The sequence below is a fragment of the Salmo salar genome, chromosome 06, assembly GCF_965601325.2.
Source record: "Salmo salar chromosome 06, fSalSal1, whole genome shotgun sequence".
Classification (NCBI taxonomy): Eukaryota; Metazoa; Chordata; class Actinopteri; order Salmoniformes; family Salmonidae; genus Salmo; species Salmo salar.
In genome coordinates, this window is record NC_138296.1 from 4492350 (window position 1) to 4511887 (window position 19538).

Sequence of the window (19538 nt, forward strand, 5' to 3'; positions counted from 1 at the left end):
TTATACTGACACTGTAGTAAGTCTCCATAGTAACAGAGTCTGTACTCATATAGACCTCTATCTATACTGACACTGTAGTAAGTCTCCATAGTAACAGAGTCTGTACTCATATAGACCTCTATCTATACTGACACTGTAGTGAGTCTCCATAGAAACAGAGTCTGTACTCATATAGACCTCTATCTATACTGACACTGTAGTGAGTCTCCATAGTAACAGTATGTACTCATATAGACCTCTATCTATACTGACACTGTAGTGAGTCTCCATAGTAACAGAGTATGTACTCATATAGACCTCTAACTGACACTGTAGTGAGTCTCCATAGTAACAGAGTCTGTACTCATATAGACCTCTAACTGACACTGTAGTGAGTCTCCATAGTAACAGTATGTACTCATATAGACCTCTATCTATACTGACACTGTAGTGAGTCTCCATAGTAACAGTATGTACTCATATAGACCTCTAACTGACACTGTAGTAAGTCTCCATAGTAACAGAGTCTGTACTCATATAGACCTCTAACTGACACTGTAGTGAGTCTCCATAGTAACAGAGTCTGTACTCATATAGACCTCTAACTGACACTGTAGTAAGTCTCCATAGTAACAGTATGTACTCATATAGACCTCTAACTGACACTGTAGTGAGTCTCCATAGTAACAGAGTCTGTACTCATATAGACCTCTAACTGACACTGTAGTAAGTCTCCATAGTAACAGAGTCTGTACTCATATAGACCTCTAACTGACACTGTAGTGAGTCTCCATAGTAACAGAGTCTGTACTCATATAGACCTCTATCTATACTGACACTGTAGTAAGTCTCCATAGTAACAGAGTCTGTACTCATATAGACCTCTAACTGACACTGTAGTGAGTCTCCATAGTAACAGAGTCTGTACTCATATAGACCTCTATCTATACTGACACTGTAGTAAGTCTCCATAGTAACAGAGTCTGTACTCATATAGACCTCTAACTGACACTGTAGTAAGTCTCCATAGTAACAGAGTCTGTACTCATATAGACCTCTATCTATACTGACACTGTAGTAGGTTTCCATAGTAACAGTCTGTGCTCATATAGACCTTTATACTGACACTGTAGTAAGTCTCCATAGTAACAGAGTCTGTACTCATATAGACCTCTATCTATACTGACACTGTAGTAAGTCTCCATAGTAACAGAGTATGTACTCATATATACCTCTAACTGACACTGTAGTGAGTCTCCATAGTAACAGAGTCTGTACTCATATAGACCTCTAACTGACACTGTAGTGAGTCTCCATAGTAACAGAGTCTGTACTCATATAGACCTCTATCTATACTGACACTGTAGTAGGTTTCCATAGTAACAGTCTGTGCTCATATAGACCTTTATACTGACACTGTAGTAAGTCTCCATAGTAACAGAGTCTGTACTCATATAGACCTCTAACTGACACTGTAGTAAGTCTCCATAGTAACAGAGTCTGTACTCATATAGACCTCTATCTATACTGACACTGTAGTAGGTTTCCATAGTAACAGTCTGTGCTCATATAGACCTTTATACTGACACTGTAGTAAGTCTCCATAGTAACAGAGTCTGTACTCATATAGACCTCTATCTATACTGACACTGTAGTAAGTCTCCATAGTAACAGAGTCTGTACTCATATATACCTCTAACTGACACTGTAGTGAGTCTCCATAGTAACAGAGTCTGTACTCATATAGACCTCTAACTGACACTGTAGTGAGTCTCCATAGTAACAGAGTCTGTACTCATATAGACCTCTATCTATACTGACACTGTAGTAAGTCTCCATAGTAACAGAGGAAGACAGGAAGAGATCGAGACTGACCTGTTTAATCCTACCCTTCAGCGGTATTAACACTGATAGTACTACGCACTGGGATGATGCTGGACACATTTTTTTACATTTTACATTATAGTCATTTAGCAGACGCACTTATCCAGAGCGACTTACAGTAGTGAATGCATACGTTTCATACATATACCTTTTTTTTTTCTCTCCGTACTCCGACAAACACACACACACACACACACACACACACACACACACACACACACACACACACACACACACACACACACACACACACACACACACACACACACACACACACAAACGTGAGCCACTTACACCACAGCCTGTACGTATACATTAAAGTAGTAGTTAGCTGTATTTCCTCAGGGCTATAGGTAGTAGTTAGCTGTATTTCCTCAGGGCTATAAGTAGTAGTTAGCTGTATTTCCTCAGGGCTATAAGTAGTAGTTAGCTATATTTCCTCAGGGCTATAAGTAGTAGTTAGCTATATTTCCTCAGGGCTATAAGTAGTAGTTATCTGTATTTCCTGAGGGCTATAAGTAGTAGTTAGCTGTATTTCCTCAGGGCTATAAGTAGTAGTTAGCTGCATTTCCTCAGGGCTATAAGTAGTAGTTAGCTGTATTTCCTCAGGGCTATAAGTAGTAGTTAGCTGTATTTCCTGAGGGCTATAGGTAGTAGTTAGCTGTATTTCCTCAGGGATATATGTAGTAGTTAGCTGTATTTCCTCAGGGCTATAGGTAGTAATTAGCTGTATTTCCTGAGGGCTATAAGTAGTAGTTATCTGTATTTCCTCAGGGCTATAGGTAGTAGTTAGCTGTATTTCCTGAGGGCTATATGTAGTAATTAGCTGTATTTCCTCAGGGCTATAGGTAGTAGTTAGCTGTATTTCCTGAGGGCTATATGAGTTAAGAGAGCAATTAGCAGCTCAACCCACTCTGCCAAGATATGTTGTCCACTACAAGATCTGCCTTGGTTTCAATTGGTTTTATTGTAATAGAAAATATATCTGCTGGAAGCGCTTAATGCTGTTTCCGAAGCCTCTGCACTCTGCCTAAGAAAACAGCTATCTTCATCTGTTTTCCGCCATATTGCTTTCCCCTATCCAGTCCTGTCAGATCTTCAATAGGGAGCGAACGATTGCAGGGAAAAAGACAACTTTGTGGAATGAAACATTGCCCAAGGTCGTGACCTCAGTAACCCTTCCGATTAATAATTGTTTATTCTAGGAACTCTCTGTTCCAATAAAACCACATCACTCCAAACCCCTGTGTCCCAAATGGCACTGTATTCCCAATTTCGTGCACTACTTTTACCCATAGAGCACATAGGCTTCTGGTCAAATGTAGTGCACTAAACAGGGAATAGGGTGCCATTTGGGATGCACATTTTTCTGATTTCTGAGCCCGATGGATTTTCCCATGCCTTCCCTCACAATAATGAGATTGCTCTTCTTTGGTCATTACTGGGAAAGCTGTCCCAAATCACAGGGATCAAAGCAATTTAATCACACCATGTTTGGGTTGGAATAGAGGCAGATTTCCCATTAGTTATCTATGTCCCAAACGGGACCCTATTCCCTACATAGTGCACTGCTCTTGACCAGAGCCCTAAAGTAGTGCACTATGTAGGGAATAGGGTGTCATTTGAGATGCAGAACTTATGGCGACTGTTGCTGCCCTTTCTGCAATCCTTCATTTTAGGGACCAAGTAGAGAAACCAGATCCAAAACACACAGACCAGAGTGGCCTGTAGGTTAGTGGACTGAAACACAGACCAGAGTGGCCTGTAGGTTAGTGGACTGAAACACAGACCAGAGTGGCCTGTAGCTTAGTGGACTGAAACACAGACCAGAGTGGCCTGTAGCTTAGTGGACTGAAACACAGACCAGAGTAGCCTGTAGCTTAGTGGACTGAAACACAGACCAGAGCCACAGACCAGAGCGGCCTGTCGGTTAGTGGACTGAAACACAGACCAGAGTGGCCTGTAGCTTAGTGGACTGAAACACAGACCAGAGCGGCCTGTAGGTTAGTGGACTGAAACACACACCAGAGCCACAGACCAGAGCGGCCTGACGGTTAGTGGACTGAAACACAGACCAGAGCAGCCTGTAGGTTAGTGGACTGAAACATAGACCAGAGCGGCCTGTAGGTTAGTGGACTGAAACACAGACCAGAGCCACAGACCAGAGCGGCCTGTAGCTGAGTGGACTGAAACACAGACCAGAGCGGCCTGTAGGTTAGTGGACTGATACACAGACCAGAGCGGCCTGTAGCTTAGTGGACTGAAACACAGACCAGAGTGGCCTGTCGGTTAGTGGACTGAAACACAGACCAGAGCAGCCTGTTGGTTAGTGGACTGAAACACAGACCAGAGCCACAGACCAGAGCGGCCTGTAGGTTAGTGGACTGAAACACAGACCAGAGTGGCCTGTAGGTTAGTGGACTGAAACACAGACCAGAGCCACAGACCAGAGCGGCCTGTCGGTTAGTGGACTGAAACACAGACCAGAGCCACAGACCAGAGCGGCCTGTAGGTTAGTGGACTGAAACACAGACCAGAGCGGCCTGTAGGTTAGTGGAAAAAACACAGACCAGAGTGGCCTGTAGGTTAGTGGACTGAAACACAGACCAGAGCGGCCTGTCAGTTAGTGGACTGAAACACAGACCAGAGCGGCCTGTCGGTTAGTGGACTGAAACACAGATCAGAGCCACAGACCAGAGCGGCCTGTCGGTTAGTGGACTGAAACACAGACCAGAGCGGCCTGACGGTTAGTGGAAACACAGACCAGAGCAGCCTGTAGCTTAGTGGAATGAAACACAGACCAGAGCGGCCTGTCGGTTAGTGGACTGAAACACAGACCAGAGCGGCCTGACGGTTAGTGGACTGAAACACAGACCAGAGCGATCTGTCGGTTAGTGGACTGAAACACAGACCAGAGCGGCCTGTCAGTTAGTGGACTGAAACACAGACCAGAGCGGCCTGACGGTTAGTGGACTGAAACACAGACCAGAGCGGCCTGACGGTTAGTGGACTGAAACAGACCAGAGCGGCCTGACGGTTAGTGGACTGAAACAGACCAGAGCGGCCTGTCGATTAGTGGACTGAAACACAGACCAGAGCGGCCTGTCGGTTAGTGGACTGAAACACAGACCAGAGCCACAGACCAGAGCGGCCTGTAGGTTAATGGACTGAAACACAGACCAGAGCGGCCTGTCGGTTAGTGGACTGAAACACAGACCAGAGCCACAGACCAGAGTGGCCTGACGGTTAGTGGACTGAAACACAGACCAGAGCCACAGACCAGAGTAGCCTGTAGGTTAGTGGACTGAAACACAGACCAGAGCGGCCTGTCCGTTAGTGGACTGAAACACAGACCAGAGCGGCCTGTCGGTTAGTGGACTGAAACACAGACCAGAGCGGCCTGTAGGTTAGTGGACTGAAACACAGACCAGAGTGGCCTGTAGGTTAGTGGACTGAAACACAGACCAGAGCGGCCTGTCAGTTAGTGGACTGAAACACAGACCAGAGCGGCCTGTCGGTTAGTGGACTGAAACACAGACCAGAGCGGCCTGTCGTTTAGTGGACTGAAACACAGACCAGAGCGGCCTGTCGGTTAGTGGACTGAAACACAGACCAGAGCGGCCTGACGGTTAGTGGAAACACAGACCAGAGCGGCCTGTAGCTTAGTGGAATGAAACACAGACCAGAGCGGCCTGTCGGTTAGTGGACTGAAACACAGACCAGAGCGGCCTGACGGTTAGTGGACTGAAACACAGACCAGAGCGATCTGTCAGTTAGTGGACTGAAACACAGACCAGAGCGGCCTGACGGTTAGTGGACTGAAACACAGACCAGAGCGGCCTGTCGGTTAGTGGACTGAAACACAGACCAGAGCGGCCTGACGGTTAGTGGAAACAAAGACCAGAGCGGCCTGTAGCTTAGTGGAATGAAACACAGACCAGAGCGGCCTGTCGGTTAGTGGACTGAAACACAGACCAGAGCGGCCTGACGGTTAGTGGACTGAAACACAGACCAGAGCGATCTGTCAGTTAGTGGACTGAAACACAGACCAGAGCGGCCTGACAGTTAGTGGACTGAAACACAGACCAGAGCGGCCTGACGGTTAGTGGACTGAAACAGACCAGAGCAGCCTGACGGTTAGTGGACTGAAACACAGACCAGAGCCACAGACCAGAGTGGCCTGTAGGTTAGTGGACTGAAACACAGACCAGAGCGGCCTGTAGGTTAGTGGAAAAAACACAGACCAGAGTGGCCTGTAGGTTAGTGGACTGAAACACAGACCAGAGCGGCCTGTCGGTTAGTGGACTGAAACACAGACCAGAGCGGCCTGTCGGTTAGTGGACTGAAACACAGATCAGAGCCACAGACCAGAGCGATCTGTCGGTTAGTGGACTGAAACACAGATCAGAGCCACAGACCAGAGCGATCTGTCGGTTAGTGGACTGAAACACAGACCAGAGCCACAGACCAGAGCGGCCTGTAGGTTAGTGGACTGAAACACAGACCAGAGCGGCCTGTCGGTTAGTGGACTGAAACACAGACCAGAGCCACAGACCAGAGCGGCCTGTAGGTTAGTGGACTGAAACACAGACCAGAGCGGCCTGTAGGTTAGTGGAAAATACACAGACCAGAGTGGCCTGTAGGTTAGTGGACTAAAACACAGACCAGAGCCACAGACCAGAGCGGCCTGTCAGTTAGTGGACTGAAACACAGATCAGAGCCACAGACCAGAGCGGCCTGTCGGTTAGTGGACTGAAACACAGACCAGAGCGACCTGACGGTTAGTGGAAACACAGACCAGAGCGGCCTGTAGCTTAGTGGAATGAAACACAGACCAGAGCAGCCTGTCGGTTAGTGGACTGAAACACAGACCAGAGTGGCCTGACGGTTAGTGGACTGAAACACAGACCAGATCGATCTGTCGGTTAGTGGACTGAAACACAGACCAGAGCGGCCTGTCAGTTAGTGGACTGAAACACAGACCAGAGCGGCCTGACGGTTAGTGGAAACACAGACCAGAGCGGCCTGTAGCTTAGTGGACTGAAACACAGACCAGAGCGGCCTGACGGTTAGTGGACTGAAACACAGACCAGAGCGATCTGTCGGTTAGTGGACTGAAACACAGACCAGAGCGGCCTGTCAGTTAGTGGACTGAAACACAGACCAGAGCGGCCTGACGGTTAGTGGACTGAAACACAGACCAGAGCGGCCTGACGGTTAGTGGACTGAAACAGACCAGAGCGGCCTGACGGTTAGTGGACTGAAACAGACCAGAGCGGCCTGTCGGTTAGTGGACTGAAACACAGACCAGAGCCACAGACCAGAGCGGCCTGTAGGTTAATGGACTGAAACACAGACCAGAGTGGCCTGACGGTTAGTGGACTGAAACAAAGACCAGAGCGGCCTGTCGGTTAGTGGACTGAAACACAGACCAGAGCGGCCTGACGGTTAGTGGAAACACAGACCAGAGCGGCCTGTAGCTTAGTGGAATGAAACACAGACCAGAGCGGCCTGTCGGTTAGTGGACTGAAACACAGACCAGAGCGGCCTGACGGTTAGTGGACTGAAACACAGACCAGAGCGATCTGTCAGTTAGTGGACTGAAACACAGACCAGAGCGGCCTGACAGTTAGTGGACTGAAACACAGACCAGAGCGGCCTGACGGTTAGTGGACTGAAACAGACCAGAGCGGCCTGACGGTTAGTGGACTGAAACACAGACCAGAGCGATCTGTCGGTTAGTGGACTGAAACACAGACCAGAGCGGCCTGTCAGTTAGTGGACTGAAACACAGACCAGAGTGGCCTGACGGTTAGTGGACTGAAACACAGACCAGAGCGGCCTGACGGTTAGTGGACTGAAACAGACCAGAGCGGCCTGACGGTTAGTGGACTGAAACACAGACCAGAGCGGCCTGACGGTTAGTGGACTGAAACAGACCAGAGCGGCCTGTAGCTTAGTGGACTGAAACACAGACCAGAGCCACAGACCAGAGCGGCCTGTCGGTTAGTGGACTGAAACACAGACCAGAGCCACAGACCAGAGCGGCCTGTAGGTTAGTGGACTGAAACACAGACCAGAGCGGCCTGTCGGTTAGTGGACTGAAACACAGACCAGAGCGGCCTGACGGTTAGTGGACTGAAACAGACCAGAGCGGCCTGACGGTTAGTGGACTGAAACACAGACCAGAGCCACAGACCAGAGCGGCCTGTAGGTTAGTGGACTGAAACACAGACCAGAGCAGCCTGTTGGTTAGTGGACTGAAACACAGACCAGAGCCACAGACCAGAGCGCCCTGTAGGTTATTGGACTGAAACACAGACCAGAGCCACAGACCAGAGCGGCCTGTAGGTTAGTGGACTGAAACACAGACCAGAGTGGCCTGTAGGTTAGTGGACTGAAACACAGACCAGAGCCACAGACCAGAGCGGCCTGTCGGTTAGTGGACTGAAACACAGACCAGAGCCACAGACCAGAGTGGCCTGTAGGTTAGTGGACTGAAACACAGACCAGAGCGGCCTGTAGGTTAGTGGAAAAAACACAGACCAGAGTGGCCTGTAGGTTAGTGGACTGAAACACAGACCAGAGCGGCCTGTCGGTTAGTGGACTGAAACACAGACCAGAGCGGCCTGTCGGTTAGTGGACTGAAACACAGATCAGAGCCACAGACCAGAGCGATCTGTCGGTTAGTGGACTGAAACACAGATCAGAGCCACAGACCAGAGCAATCTGTCGGTTAGTGGACTGAAACACAGACCAGAGCAGCCTGTCAGCTAGTGGACTGAAACACAGACCAGAGCGGCCTGTCGGTTAGTGGACTGAAACACAGACCAGAGCGGCCTGTAGGTTAGTGGAAAAAACACAGACCAGAGTGGCCTGTAGGTTAGTGGACTGAAACACAGACCAGAGCGGCCTGTCAGTTAGTGGACTGAAACACAGACCAGAGCGGCCTGTCGGTTAGTGGACTGAAACACAGACCAGAGCGGCCTGTAGGTTAGTGGACTGAAACACAGACCAGAGCGGCCTGTCGGTTAGTGGACTGAAACACAGACCAGAGCGGCCTGACGGTTAGTGGAAACACAGACCAGAGCGGCCTGTAGCTTAGTGGAATGAAACACAGACCAGAGCGGCCTGTCGGTTAGTGGACTGAAACACAGACCAGAGCGGCCTGACGGTTAGTGGACTGAAACACAGACCAGAGCGATCTGTCAGTTAGTGGACTGAAACACAGACCAGAGCGGCCTGACGGTTAGTGGACTGAAACACAGACCAGAGCGGCCTGTCGGTTAGTGGACTGAAACACAGACCAGAGCGGCCTGACGGTTAGTGGAAACACAGACCAGAGCGGCCTGTAGCTTAGTGGAATGAAACACAGACCAGAGCGGCCTGTCGGTTAGTGGACTGAAACACAGACCAGAGCGGCCTGATGGTTAGTGGACTGAAACACAGACCAGAGCGATCTGTCAGTTAGTGGACTGAAACACAGACCAGAGCGGCCTGACAGTTAGTGGACTGAAACACAGACCAGAGCGGCCTGACGGTTAGTGGACTGAAACAGACCAGAGCGGCCTGACGGTTAGTGGACTGAAACACAGACCAGAGCGATCTGTCGGTTAGTGGACTGAAACACAGACCAGAGCGGCCTGTCAGTTAGTGGACTGAAACACAGACCAGAGCGGCCTGACGGTTAGTGGACTGAAACACAGACCAGAGCGGCCTGACGGTTAGTGGACTGAAACAGACCAGAGCGGCCTGACGGTTAGTGGACTGAAACACAGACCAGAGCGGCCTGACGGTTAGTGGACTGAAACAGACCAGAGCGGCCTGTAGCTTAGTGGACTGAAACACAGACCAGAGCCACAGACCAGAGCGGCCTGTAGGTTAATGGACTGAAACACAGACCAGAGTGGCCTGTAGGTTAGTGGACTGAAACACAGACCAGAGCCACAGACCAGAGCGGCCTGTCGGTTAGTGGACTGAAACACAGACCAGAGCCACAGACCAGAGCAGCCTGTAGGTTAGTGGACTGAAACACAGACCAGAGCGGCCTGTCAGTTAGTGGACTGAAACACAGACCAGAGCCACAGACCAGAGCGGCCTGACGGTTAGTGGACTGAAACACAGACCAGAGCCACAGACCAGAGCGGCCTGTAGGTTAGTGGACTGAAACACAGACCAGAGTGGCCTGTAGCTTAGTGGACTGAAACACAGACCAGAGCGGCCTGTAGGTTAGTGGACTGAAACACAGACCAGAGCCACAGACCAGAGCGGCCTGACGGTTAGTGGACAGAAACACAGACCAGAGCAGCCTGTAGGTTAGTGGACTGAAACACAGACCAGAGCGGCCTGTAGGTTAGTGGACTGAAACACAGACCAGAGCCACAGACCAGAGCGGCCTGTAGCTGAGTGGACTGAAACACAGACCAGAGCGGCCTGTAGGTTAGTGGACTGATACACAGACCAGAGTGGCCTGTAGCTTAGTGGACTGAAACACAGATCAGAGCGGCCTGTAGGTTAGTGGACTGAAACACAGACCAGAGCCACAGACCAGAGCGGCCTGTAGCTTAGTGGACTGAAACACAGACCAGAGTGGCCTGTCGGTTAGTGGACTGAAACACAGACCAGAGCAGCCTGTTGGTTAGTGGACTGAAACACAGACCAGAGCCACAGACCAGAGCGGCCTGTAGGTTAGTGGACTGAAACACAGACCAGAGTGGCCTGTAGGTTAGTGGACTGAAACACAGACCAGAGCCACAGACCAGAGCGGCCTGTCGGTTAGTGGACTGAAACACAGACCAGAGCCACAGACCAGAGCGGCCTGTAGGTTAGTGGACTGAAACACAGACCAGAGTGGCCTGTAGGTTAGTGGAAAAAACACAGACCAGAGTGGCCTGTAGGTTAGTGGACTGAAACACAGACCAGAGCGGCCTGTCGGTTAGTGGACTGAAACACAGACCAGAGCGGCCTGTCGGTTAGTGGACTGAAACACAGATCAGAGCCACAGACCAGAGCGATCTGTCGGTTAGTGGACTGAAACACAGATCAGAGCCACAGACCAGAGCGATCTGTCGGTTAGTGGACTGAAACACAGACCAGAGCCACAGACCAGAGCGGCCTGTCAGTTAGTGGACTGAAACACAGACCAGAGCGGCCTGTCGGTTAGTGGACTGAAACACAGATCAGAGCCACAGACCAGAGCGGCCTGTTGGTTAGTGGACTGAAACACAGACCAGAGCGGCCTGACGGTTAGTGGAAACACAGACCAGAGCGGCCTGTAGCTTAGTGGAATGAAACACAGACCAGAGCGGCCTGTCGGTTAGTGGACTGAAACACAGACCAGAGCGGCCTGACGGTTAGTGGACTGAAACACAGACCAGAGCGATCTGTCGGTTAGTGGACTGAAACACAGACCAGAGCGGCCTGTCAGTTACTGGACGGAAACACAGACCAGAGCGGCCTGACGGTTAGTGGACTGAAACAGACCAGAGCGGCCTGACGGTTAGTGGACTGAAACACAGACCAGAGCGGCCTGACGGTTAGTGGACTGAAACAGACCAGAGCGGCCTGTCGGTTAGTGGACTGAAACACAGACCAGAGCAGCCTGTAGGTTAGTGGAAAAAACACAGACCAGAGTGGCCTGTAGGTTAGTGGACTGAAACACAGACCAGAGCGGCCTGACGGTTAGTGGAAACACAGACCAGAGCGGCCTGTAGCTTAGTGGAATGAAACACAGACCAGAGCGGCCTGACGGTTAGTGGACTGAAACAGACCAGAGCGGCCTGACGGTTAGTGGACTGAAACAGACCAGAGCGGCCTGACGGTTAGTGGACTGAAACACAGACCAGAGCGGCCTGACGGTTAGTGGACTGAAACACAGACCAGAGCCACAGACCAGAGCGGCCTGTAGGTTAGTGGACTGAAACACAGACCAGAGCGGCCTGTCGGTTAGTGGACTGAAACACAGACCAGAGTGGCCTGTAGGTTAGTGGACTGAAACACAGACCAGAGCCACAGACCAGAGCGGCCTGTCGGTTAGTGGACTGAAACACAGACCAGAGCCACAGACCAGAGCGGCCTGTAGGTTAGTGGACTGAAACACAGACCAGAGCGGTCTGTCGGTTAGTGGACTGAAACACAGACCAGAGCCACAGACCAGAGCGGCCTGACGGTTAGTGGACTGAAACACAGACCAGAGCCACAGACCAGAGCGGCCTGTAGGTTAGTGGACTGAAACACAGACCAGAGCGGCCTGTCAGTTAGTGGACTGAAACACAGACCAGAGCGGCCTGTCGGTTAGTGGACTGAAACACAGACCAGAGCGGCCTGTAGGTTAGTGGAAAAAACACAGACCAGAGTGGCCTGTAGGTTAGTGGACTGAAACACAGACCAGAGCCACAGACCAGAGCAGCCAGTCAGTTAGTGGACTGAAACACAGACCAGAGCGGCCTGTCGGTTAGTGGACTGAAACACAGACCAGAGCGGCCTGTAGGTTAGTGGACTGAAACACAGACCAGAGCGGCCTGTCGGTTAGTGGACTGAAACACAGACCAGAGCGGCCTGACGGTTAGTGGAAACACAGACCAGAGCGGCCTGTCGGTTAGTGGACTGAAACACAGACCAGAGCGGCCTGACGGTTAGTGGAAACACAGACCAGAGCGGCCTGTAGCTTAGTGGAATGAAACACAGACCAGAGCGGCCTGACGGTTAGTGGACCGAAACACAGACCAGAGCGGCCTGTCGGTTAGTGGACTGAAACAGACCAGAGCGGCCTGACGGTTAGTGGACTGAAACAGACCAGAGCGGCCTGTCGGTGTAATGCTTTCGTTAGAAGAAGTATCGGAGTCAGGCACAGGGATGAGTGCAAACAAAACGTGTTTACTGAAAACCATAATAAAACTTCTCCCACAGCAATAAAACATGGTTGGGAGAAACACCTCCAACAAAACAGGAACCAATCACGGACAAGACAAACAGGGAAGCCAGAGGGTTAAATAATGAACATAATCAGGGGATAATAAACAGGATACTTCTACTGTCTGAATGATAAACAGTGATTTATAATGGAGGAGGGATTTGTGGCACAAATCCAATACAAGTCAGTGATACCTTTATTAGCCTTTTCGCGCTTCATGTACAAATCATCCTAAAGTATCTAAAAATGTAATGTGAAGTTACTTATAGATGATATGGACATGAAGCGCGAAAATGCTAATATAGGTACCATTGACTTGTATTGGATTTGTGCCATAAATGCTAAAAGGTTAGAATTTGAAACAGTGGCCAAGTAACCAAAACCAAAACATGGCTTGCTGTCATACCGTGTCCATAGACTGCTTACAGGCTATTGAAACCAATTTGTAATTTTGTCATTTGGGTGAACTATCCCTTTAAGCGGCAGGTAGCCTAGTGGTTAGAGCGTTGGGCCAGTAATCGAAAGGTTGCTAGATTGAATCCCCGAGCTGACAAGGTAAAAATCTGTCGTTCTGCCCCTGAACAAGGCAGTTAACCCACTGTTCCCTGGTAGGCCGTCATTGTAAATAAGAATTTGTTCTTAACTGACTTGCCTAGTTAAATAAAGGTTAAATAACTTGCCTAAAGGTTAAATTTAGAAAAATAAAACCTGTGTTACTGTTGCCATCCCCACCCGTTCTCTTTCTGCATAGAACACTTACCATCACTTGAAGCAAGGCCACCAGGTAAAATCCTTTTGACGTAGACTCCAAACTCCTCTCCCGTTAACTCCTTCACTCCTCCAATGACTTTGATCCCTGGGGGGGGAGAACACCGTAGAACAGAGGGCTGTTTAATAGTAGCCTATACATGTTTAACTACTGGTCTATCTTTCCCTGGATTACTAATGACTCTGAGCTGAAAGCTGTCTCAGGAAGAACAGTAGAGAGCTCCAAATGAACGACAAAAAACTGATCCCATCCACCGAAGTTCATGAAGTTTGGAGAGTTGACCTTGTTCTTCAGTCATTGTGCAGAACAGCAGAGATATCTGTATGCTGTCATGTGTGCTCACTGGTTAATACATGGCTATGGGTCTATAGATGGTTAATACCTGGCTATGGGTCTATAGATGGTTAATACCTGGCTATGGGTCTATAGATGGTTAATACCTGGCCATGGGTCTATAGATGGTTAATACCTGGCTATGGGTCTATAGATGGTTAATACCTGGCTATGGGTCTATAGATGGTTAATACCTGGCTATGGGTCTATAGATGGTTAATACATGGCTATGGGTCTATAGATGGTTAATACCTGGCTGTCTGAGTGTTGGAGCATGTCCCTGGCTATCCGTACATTTCAAAAACAAGAAAATGGTGCTTCCTGGTTAACTTTATATAAGGAATTTGAAAAGAGTTATACTTTTACTTTTGATACTTAAGTATATATGTATTGGAATGAATGCCATGTTTCTAATATATCTGTATTGGAATGAATGTCATGTTTCTAATGTATCAAACAATCAATCTGCCTCATCCACCTCCACTGTTGCTAAACATTCCACAGCTTAATGGACAATTAGTTCATTGGATCAGGCCGGATGAGGGCTTAGTATAGTGGAGGAGGTTGGATGAGGATCGTGGCTGGAGGGGGGCGGTAGTGGGGGGGACGGAGTGGGATGGGGGGTCAGAAGTGGGTGGTTTCAGCAGGCATCTTAGCATGATGCCTCAGAGACAAAACAAACTGCATTGGTTCTGACCTGGCACCAAGGACGTACACAGCAGCTGCCAGATCAAAACCCACTTCCTGTCCGCTCATTCACCCAGGCCTATATGTACTGTAGCCCTGTTGTAGCTATGGGTTCTGGTCAAAACAGTTGTCGTGTCTTTGGCATCATTAAAACTGAAAACGTATTTATCAAATAACTCTCTGTAATTATTATTTCAGGATTAACCTGATTAATCATGTAACTGTAATTAACTAGGAAGTCGGGGCACCAAGGAAAATACTCAGATTACAAAGTTATAATTTTCCTAATATAACTTTCAGATATTTTAATATCTGATCAATTAGTCTTCTGATTAATGACGTATTCTTTACCTCACGTCAGTCTCATTCCAAACGTCGTAAATTGTTCTATCTGCACGAACCCAGTCTTCACTCTGTGTCATCCATACATCAATTGTCTTAAAATCATTTATTTACTAACTAAGTAATTCACAGAAATGCATAACAAACAGTAGATATGGTTACAAGGAAATGATAGGGGAATGTGCCCTAGTGGGCTAAACCGGCATGACGGCTTGTTAGACCAAAGGGGAGTGGGCGGTCAACTGAGAAGGCACTACAGAGTTGATAATTATAACAATTGAAATGCTAATCCTTTGCACATGAACGCTCACTCATTCGGGAACAATTGCAATCAATATATATATTTACGCTCAGTGTGTCGTTGGGATCTCTGTTGAAAAGTTTGTTTCTGTTGGAGAGTCTGTCCGCCCTCTCTCTCTCTGTCGTGGTTAGAATGGGTAGTTCATAGTGACATTCATTAATGTCGTTATAGGACAGATGTTTCGGCGGTTGTCGGTCTTCGCGTTCAATGATACCGAATTCCTAGCTGCAGACTAGTAATTAATATCAAAGACTTGTTCTTATTCTGTCGGTATCGATAGTCTAAGAGTTTAACCACGTGGTATGGTTAAAAGTTCAGGCAGAGGAATGCATGGTAAAACCTTGGCCCTTTCGTAATGGAGGTAAGCTGGTCTCCAACCTTCAGCCATCTCGTAATTGAGGTAAGTTCGGTCTGGTGATAGAAAACCTAGGTGGTTTTTTTTTCGGAAGAGCAGAAAAGGGCCTATCCCATGACGCCAGACCATAACTGTGCTCATGGGCGGTCCTCTGATTTAGTTAACCTCTCTGGGCTAGGCGGGACGAATTCGTCCCACCTACGTAACAGCCACTTTAAGCCTGTGGCGCGATTTTCAAAACCTTAAAAATCCTATTACTTCAATTTCTCAAACATATGACTATTTTACAGCTATTTAAAGACAAGACTCTCGTTAATCTAACCACACTGTCCGATTTCAAAAAGGCTTTACAACGAAAGCAAAACCTTAAATTATGTCAGCAGAGTACCAAGCCAGAAATAATCAGACACCCATTTTTCAAGCCAGCATATAATGTCACCAAAACCCAGAAGACAGCTAAATGCAGCACTCTCCTTTGATGATCTTCATCAGATGACAACCCTAGGACATTATGTTATACAATACATGCATGTTTTGTTCAATCAAGTTCATATTTATATCAAAAACCAGCTTTTTACATTAGCATGTGACGTTCAGAACTAGCATACCCCCCGCAAACTTCCGGGGAATTCGCTAACATTTTACTAAATTACTCACGATAAACGTTCACAAAAAGCATAACAATTATTTTAAGAATTATAGATACAGACCTCCTCTATGCACTCGATATGTCCGATTTTAAAATAGCTTTTTGGTGAAAGCACATTTTGCAATATTCTAAGTACATAGCCCAGGCATCACGGGCTAGCTATTTAGACACCCGGCAAGTTTAGCACTCACCATAATCATATTTACTATTATAAAAGTTTGATTACCTTTTGTTGTCTTCGTCAGAATGCACTCCCAGGACTGCTACTTCAATAACAAATGTTGGTTTGGTCCAAAATAATCCATCGTTATATCCGAATAGCGGCGTTTTGTTCGTGCGTTCCAGACACTATCCGAAATGGCAATTCGTGACAAAAAAAATCTAAATATTCCATTACCGTACTTCGAAGCATGTCAACCGCTGTTTAAAATACATTTTTACACCATTTTTCTCGTAGAAAAGCGATAATATTCCGACAGGGAATCTCCTTTTCGGCAAACAGAGGAAAAAAATCACAAAGGCGGGGGCGGTCGGGTCACGCGCCTAAGCCCAGTGTCCCTTGATCGGCCACTTGAGAAAGGCGATAATGTGTTTCAGCCTGGGGCTGGGATGACGACATTCTGTTTTTTCCCGGGCTCTGAGCGCCTATGGACGACGTAGGAAGTGTCACGTTAGAGCAGAGATCCTTAGTAAAAGATAGAGATGGAAAAGAAGTTCAAGAAATGGTCAGACAGGCCACTTCCTGTAAAGGAATCTCTCAGGTTTTGACCTGCCATTTGAGTTCTGTTATACTCACAGACACCATTCAAACAGTTTTAGAAACTTTAGGGTGTTTTCTATCCATATGTAATAAGTATATGCATATTCTAGTTACTGGGTAGGAGTGGTAACCAGATTAAATCGGGTATGTTTTTTATCCAGCCGTGTCAATACTGCCCCCTAGCCCTAACAGGTTAAACTCCAAAGGGAATTGGAGTTTCCTTCATTAAACAGTCCAAAATCACATTACACAATTTCACAAACAGTTTCATCCTTATTCATTCATTTTTATACAACCATTAGATGTAAGCCTCATAACTGAGGCTATTGTATAAACATGATTATGGTAATGTGGCCGTATTGTCCCTCATGAGTTTCACAAAATTGTACCAAACGGACCAGTTCGTAGCTGGATTCTTCACCGATCTTTTATACCTTCTCCAGAACATAAATGTCATTCGGTTCTCCAGTTCTGTGAGGTGGAAGAACTCCTTTGTGTTCTCTATGAAACTCACTCTCTCTCTCTATACTGTGAGAGGGTCTCCTCATAGGAATTTACAACCTCTTCTGACCACAGCAGCCTGGGTGTGGGAGACAGAGGTAGGGGGATGGTGCAGAGGGAAAAGGCTGGTGCAGAGGGAGGAGGTCAACTGTGCTCGCTGTACCCAAAGAGGGCAACGTCATGACACAGTCATGCACTATATTGTGAATAGGGTGCCATGCAAGACCAGCCAGTGTCACTCTTGTGGGGTTAGGCTATAATACATGGATTAAAGGAAAAGTTGTTGTTTTTTACAACCAAATCTCTATTTTTGATGTCAATAGAATGTTCTTAAAAGGGTCCAGACACCTTTTGTATGATTACACATTTTTCAAAAACAGTAAATATCTTCCTCATCCTCGTTGTGTAGTATGGGGGCCCCTGAAAAAACATGAAGAAAGGCTCCAAAATCACCGAAAAACATCCTTTTAGAAACGGCAAAGATCTCAGTATAATGATGCAGGTCTTTAAATGTTGTACACATGACATTGTGTCATTCCAAACTTTATCCTTAATGTTATATTCCATTTTGCGCGACTGGAGCCGTTTCCCCTAACGAGCTGTTCCAATCTCCATGTAGCATGCTGCTACAGATAACTGCTAAAATAAAGGAAACATCAACATAAAGTGTCTTAACAGCACATTTGGCCACCACGAGCAGCCAGAACAGCTTCAATGCGCCTTGGCATAGACTCTACAAGCGTCTGGAACTTCCTGTGTGGAAGCACCCCATGCTTTCAATATACTATGTAGCCCTCATTTATTCAAGTTTTTCCTTTATTTGGGGAGTTACCTGTAGAATGGACAGAAAGGTATCGCTGAGTCATAACTAAATGGAATATACTTTCTCGTACTCTCTCGCACACCACACACACCCGCACACACTCACAAACACACACACACACCACTCACACACACACACCATCCATCCATTAGAGCAGTACCTGTGAAGCTCAGGGCTAGTCTGCTCTTTCCAGGCCGACAATATGTTAACACTAATTGAGTTTGGAGCGAGAGGAGCATGTTAATTATCTGGGATCAGTTTTTGGAGTTGCTCTTCCTTCACTCCTTTCCTCCTCTCCTTGTCCTCTCTCTCCTCTCTCTTTCTCCTCTCTCTCTCTCTACTTCTTTGACATGGTAAGTCCTCCCTCTGTCAGGGTGTTTTCTCTCTCATGTAGTTCTGTCAGGGTGTTGTCTCTCTCATTATGTAGTTCTGTCAGGGTGTAGTTCTGTCAGGGTGTAGTTCTGTCAGGGCGTTTTCTCTCTCATGTAGTTCTGTCAGGGTGTAGTTCTGTCACGGTGTAGTTCTGTCAGGGTGTAGTTCTGTCATTATGTAGTTCTGTCAGGGTGTAGTTCTGTCAGGGTGTGCTTCTGTCATTATGTAGTTCTGTCATTATGTAGTTCTGTCAGGGTGTAGTTCTGTCATTATGTAGTTCTGTCAGGGTGTAGTTCTGTCAGGGTGTAGTTCTGTCATTATGTAGTTCTGTCATTATGTAGTTCTGTCAGGGTGTAGTTCTGTCAGGGTGTAGTTCTGTCATTATGTTGTTCTGTCAGGGTGTAGTTCTGTCAGGGTGTAATTCTGTCAGGGTGTAGTTCTGTCAGGGTGTAGTTCTGTCAGGGTGTAATTCTATCATTATGTAGTTCTGTCAGGGTGTAGTTCTGTCAGGGTGTAATTCTGTCAGGGTGTAGTTCTGTCAGGGTGTAGTTCTGTCAGGGTGTAATTCTATCATTATGGAGTTCTGTCAGGGTGTTTTCTCTCTCATTATGTAGTTCTGTCAGCGTGTAGTTCTGTCATTATGTAGTTCTGTCAGGGTGTAGTTCTGTCATTATGTAGTGCTGTCAGGGTGTAATTCTATCATTATGTAATTCTATCATTATGTAGTTCTGTCAGGGTGTAATTCTGTCAGGGTGTAGTTCTGTCAGGGTGTAGTTCTGTCAGGGTGTAGTTCTGTCATTATATAGTTCTGTCAGGGTGTTTTCTCTCTCATTATGTAGTTCTGTCAGCGTGTAGTTCTGTCAGGGTGTAG

The 19538-nt window shown here is 47.4% G+C and overlaps 1 protein-coding gene across 3 annotated transcripts in view; it reads right to left on the minus strand.

Annotated features, from left to right (window-relative positions):
- Positions 1 to 19538, minus strand: part of LOC106606366 (uncharacterized) — a 142008-nt gene that overhangs the window by 58046 nt on the left and 64424 nt on the right. For all 3 annotated transcript variants that reach the window (XM_082976250.1, XM_082976251.1, XM_082976252.1), the window contains exon 3: positions 13536 to 13631. In XM_082976250.1, coding sequence (XP_082832376.1) covers positions 13536 to 13631 — 96 coding nt within the window. The remainder of the gene's footprint in view (positions 1 to 13535; positions 13632 to 19538) is intronic.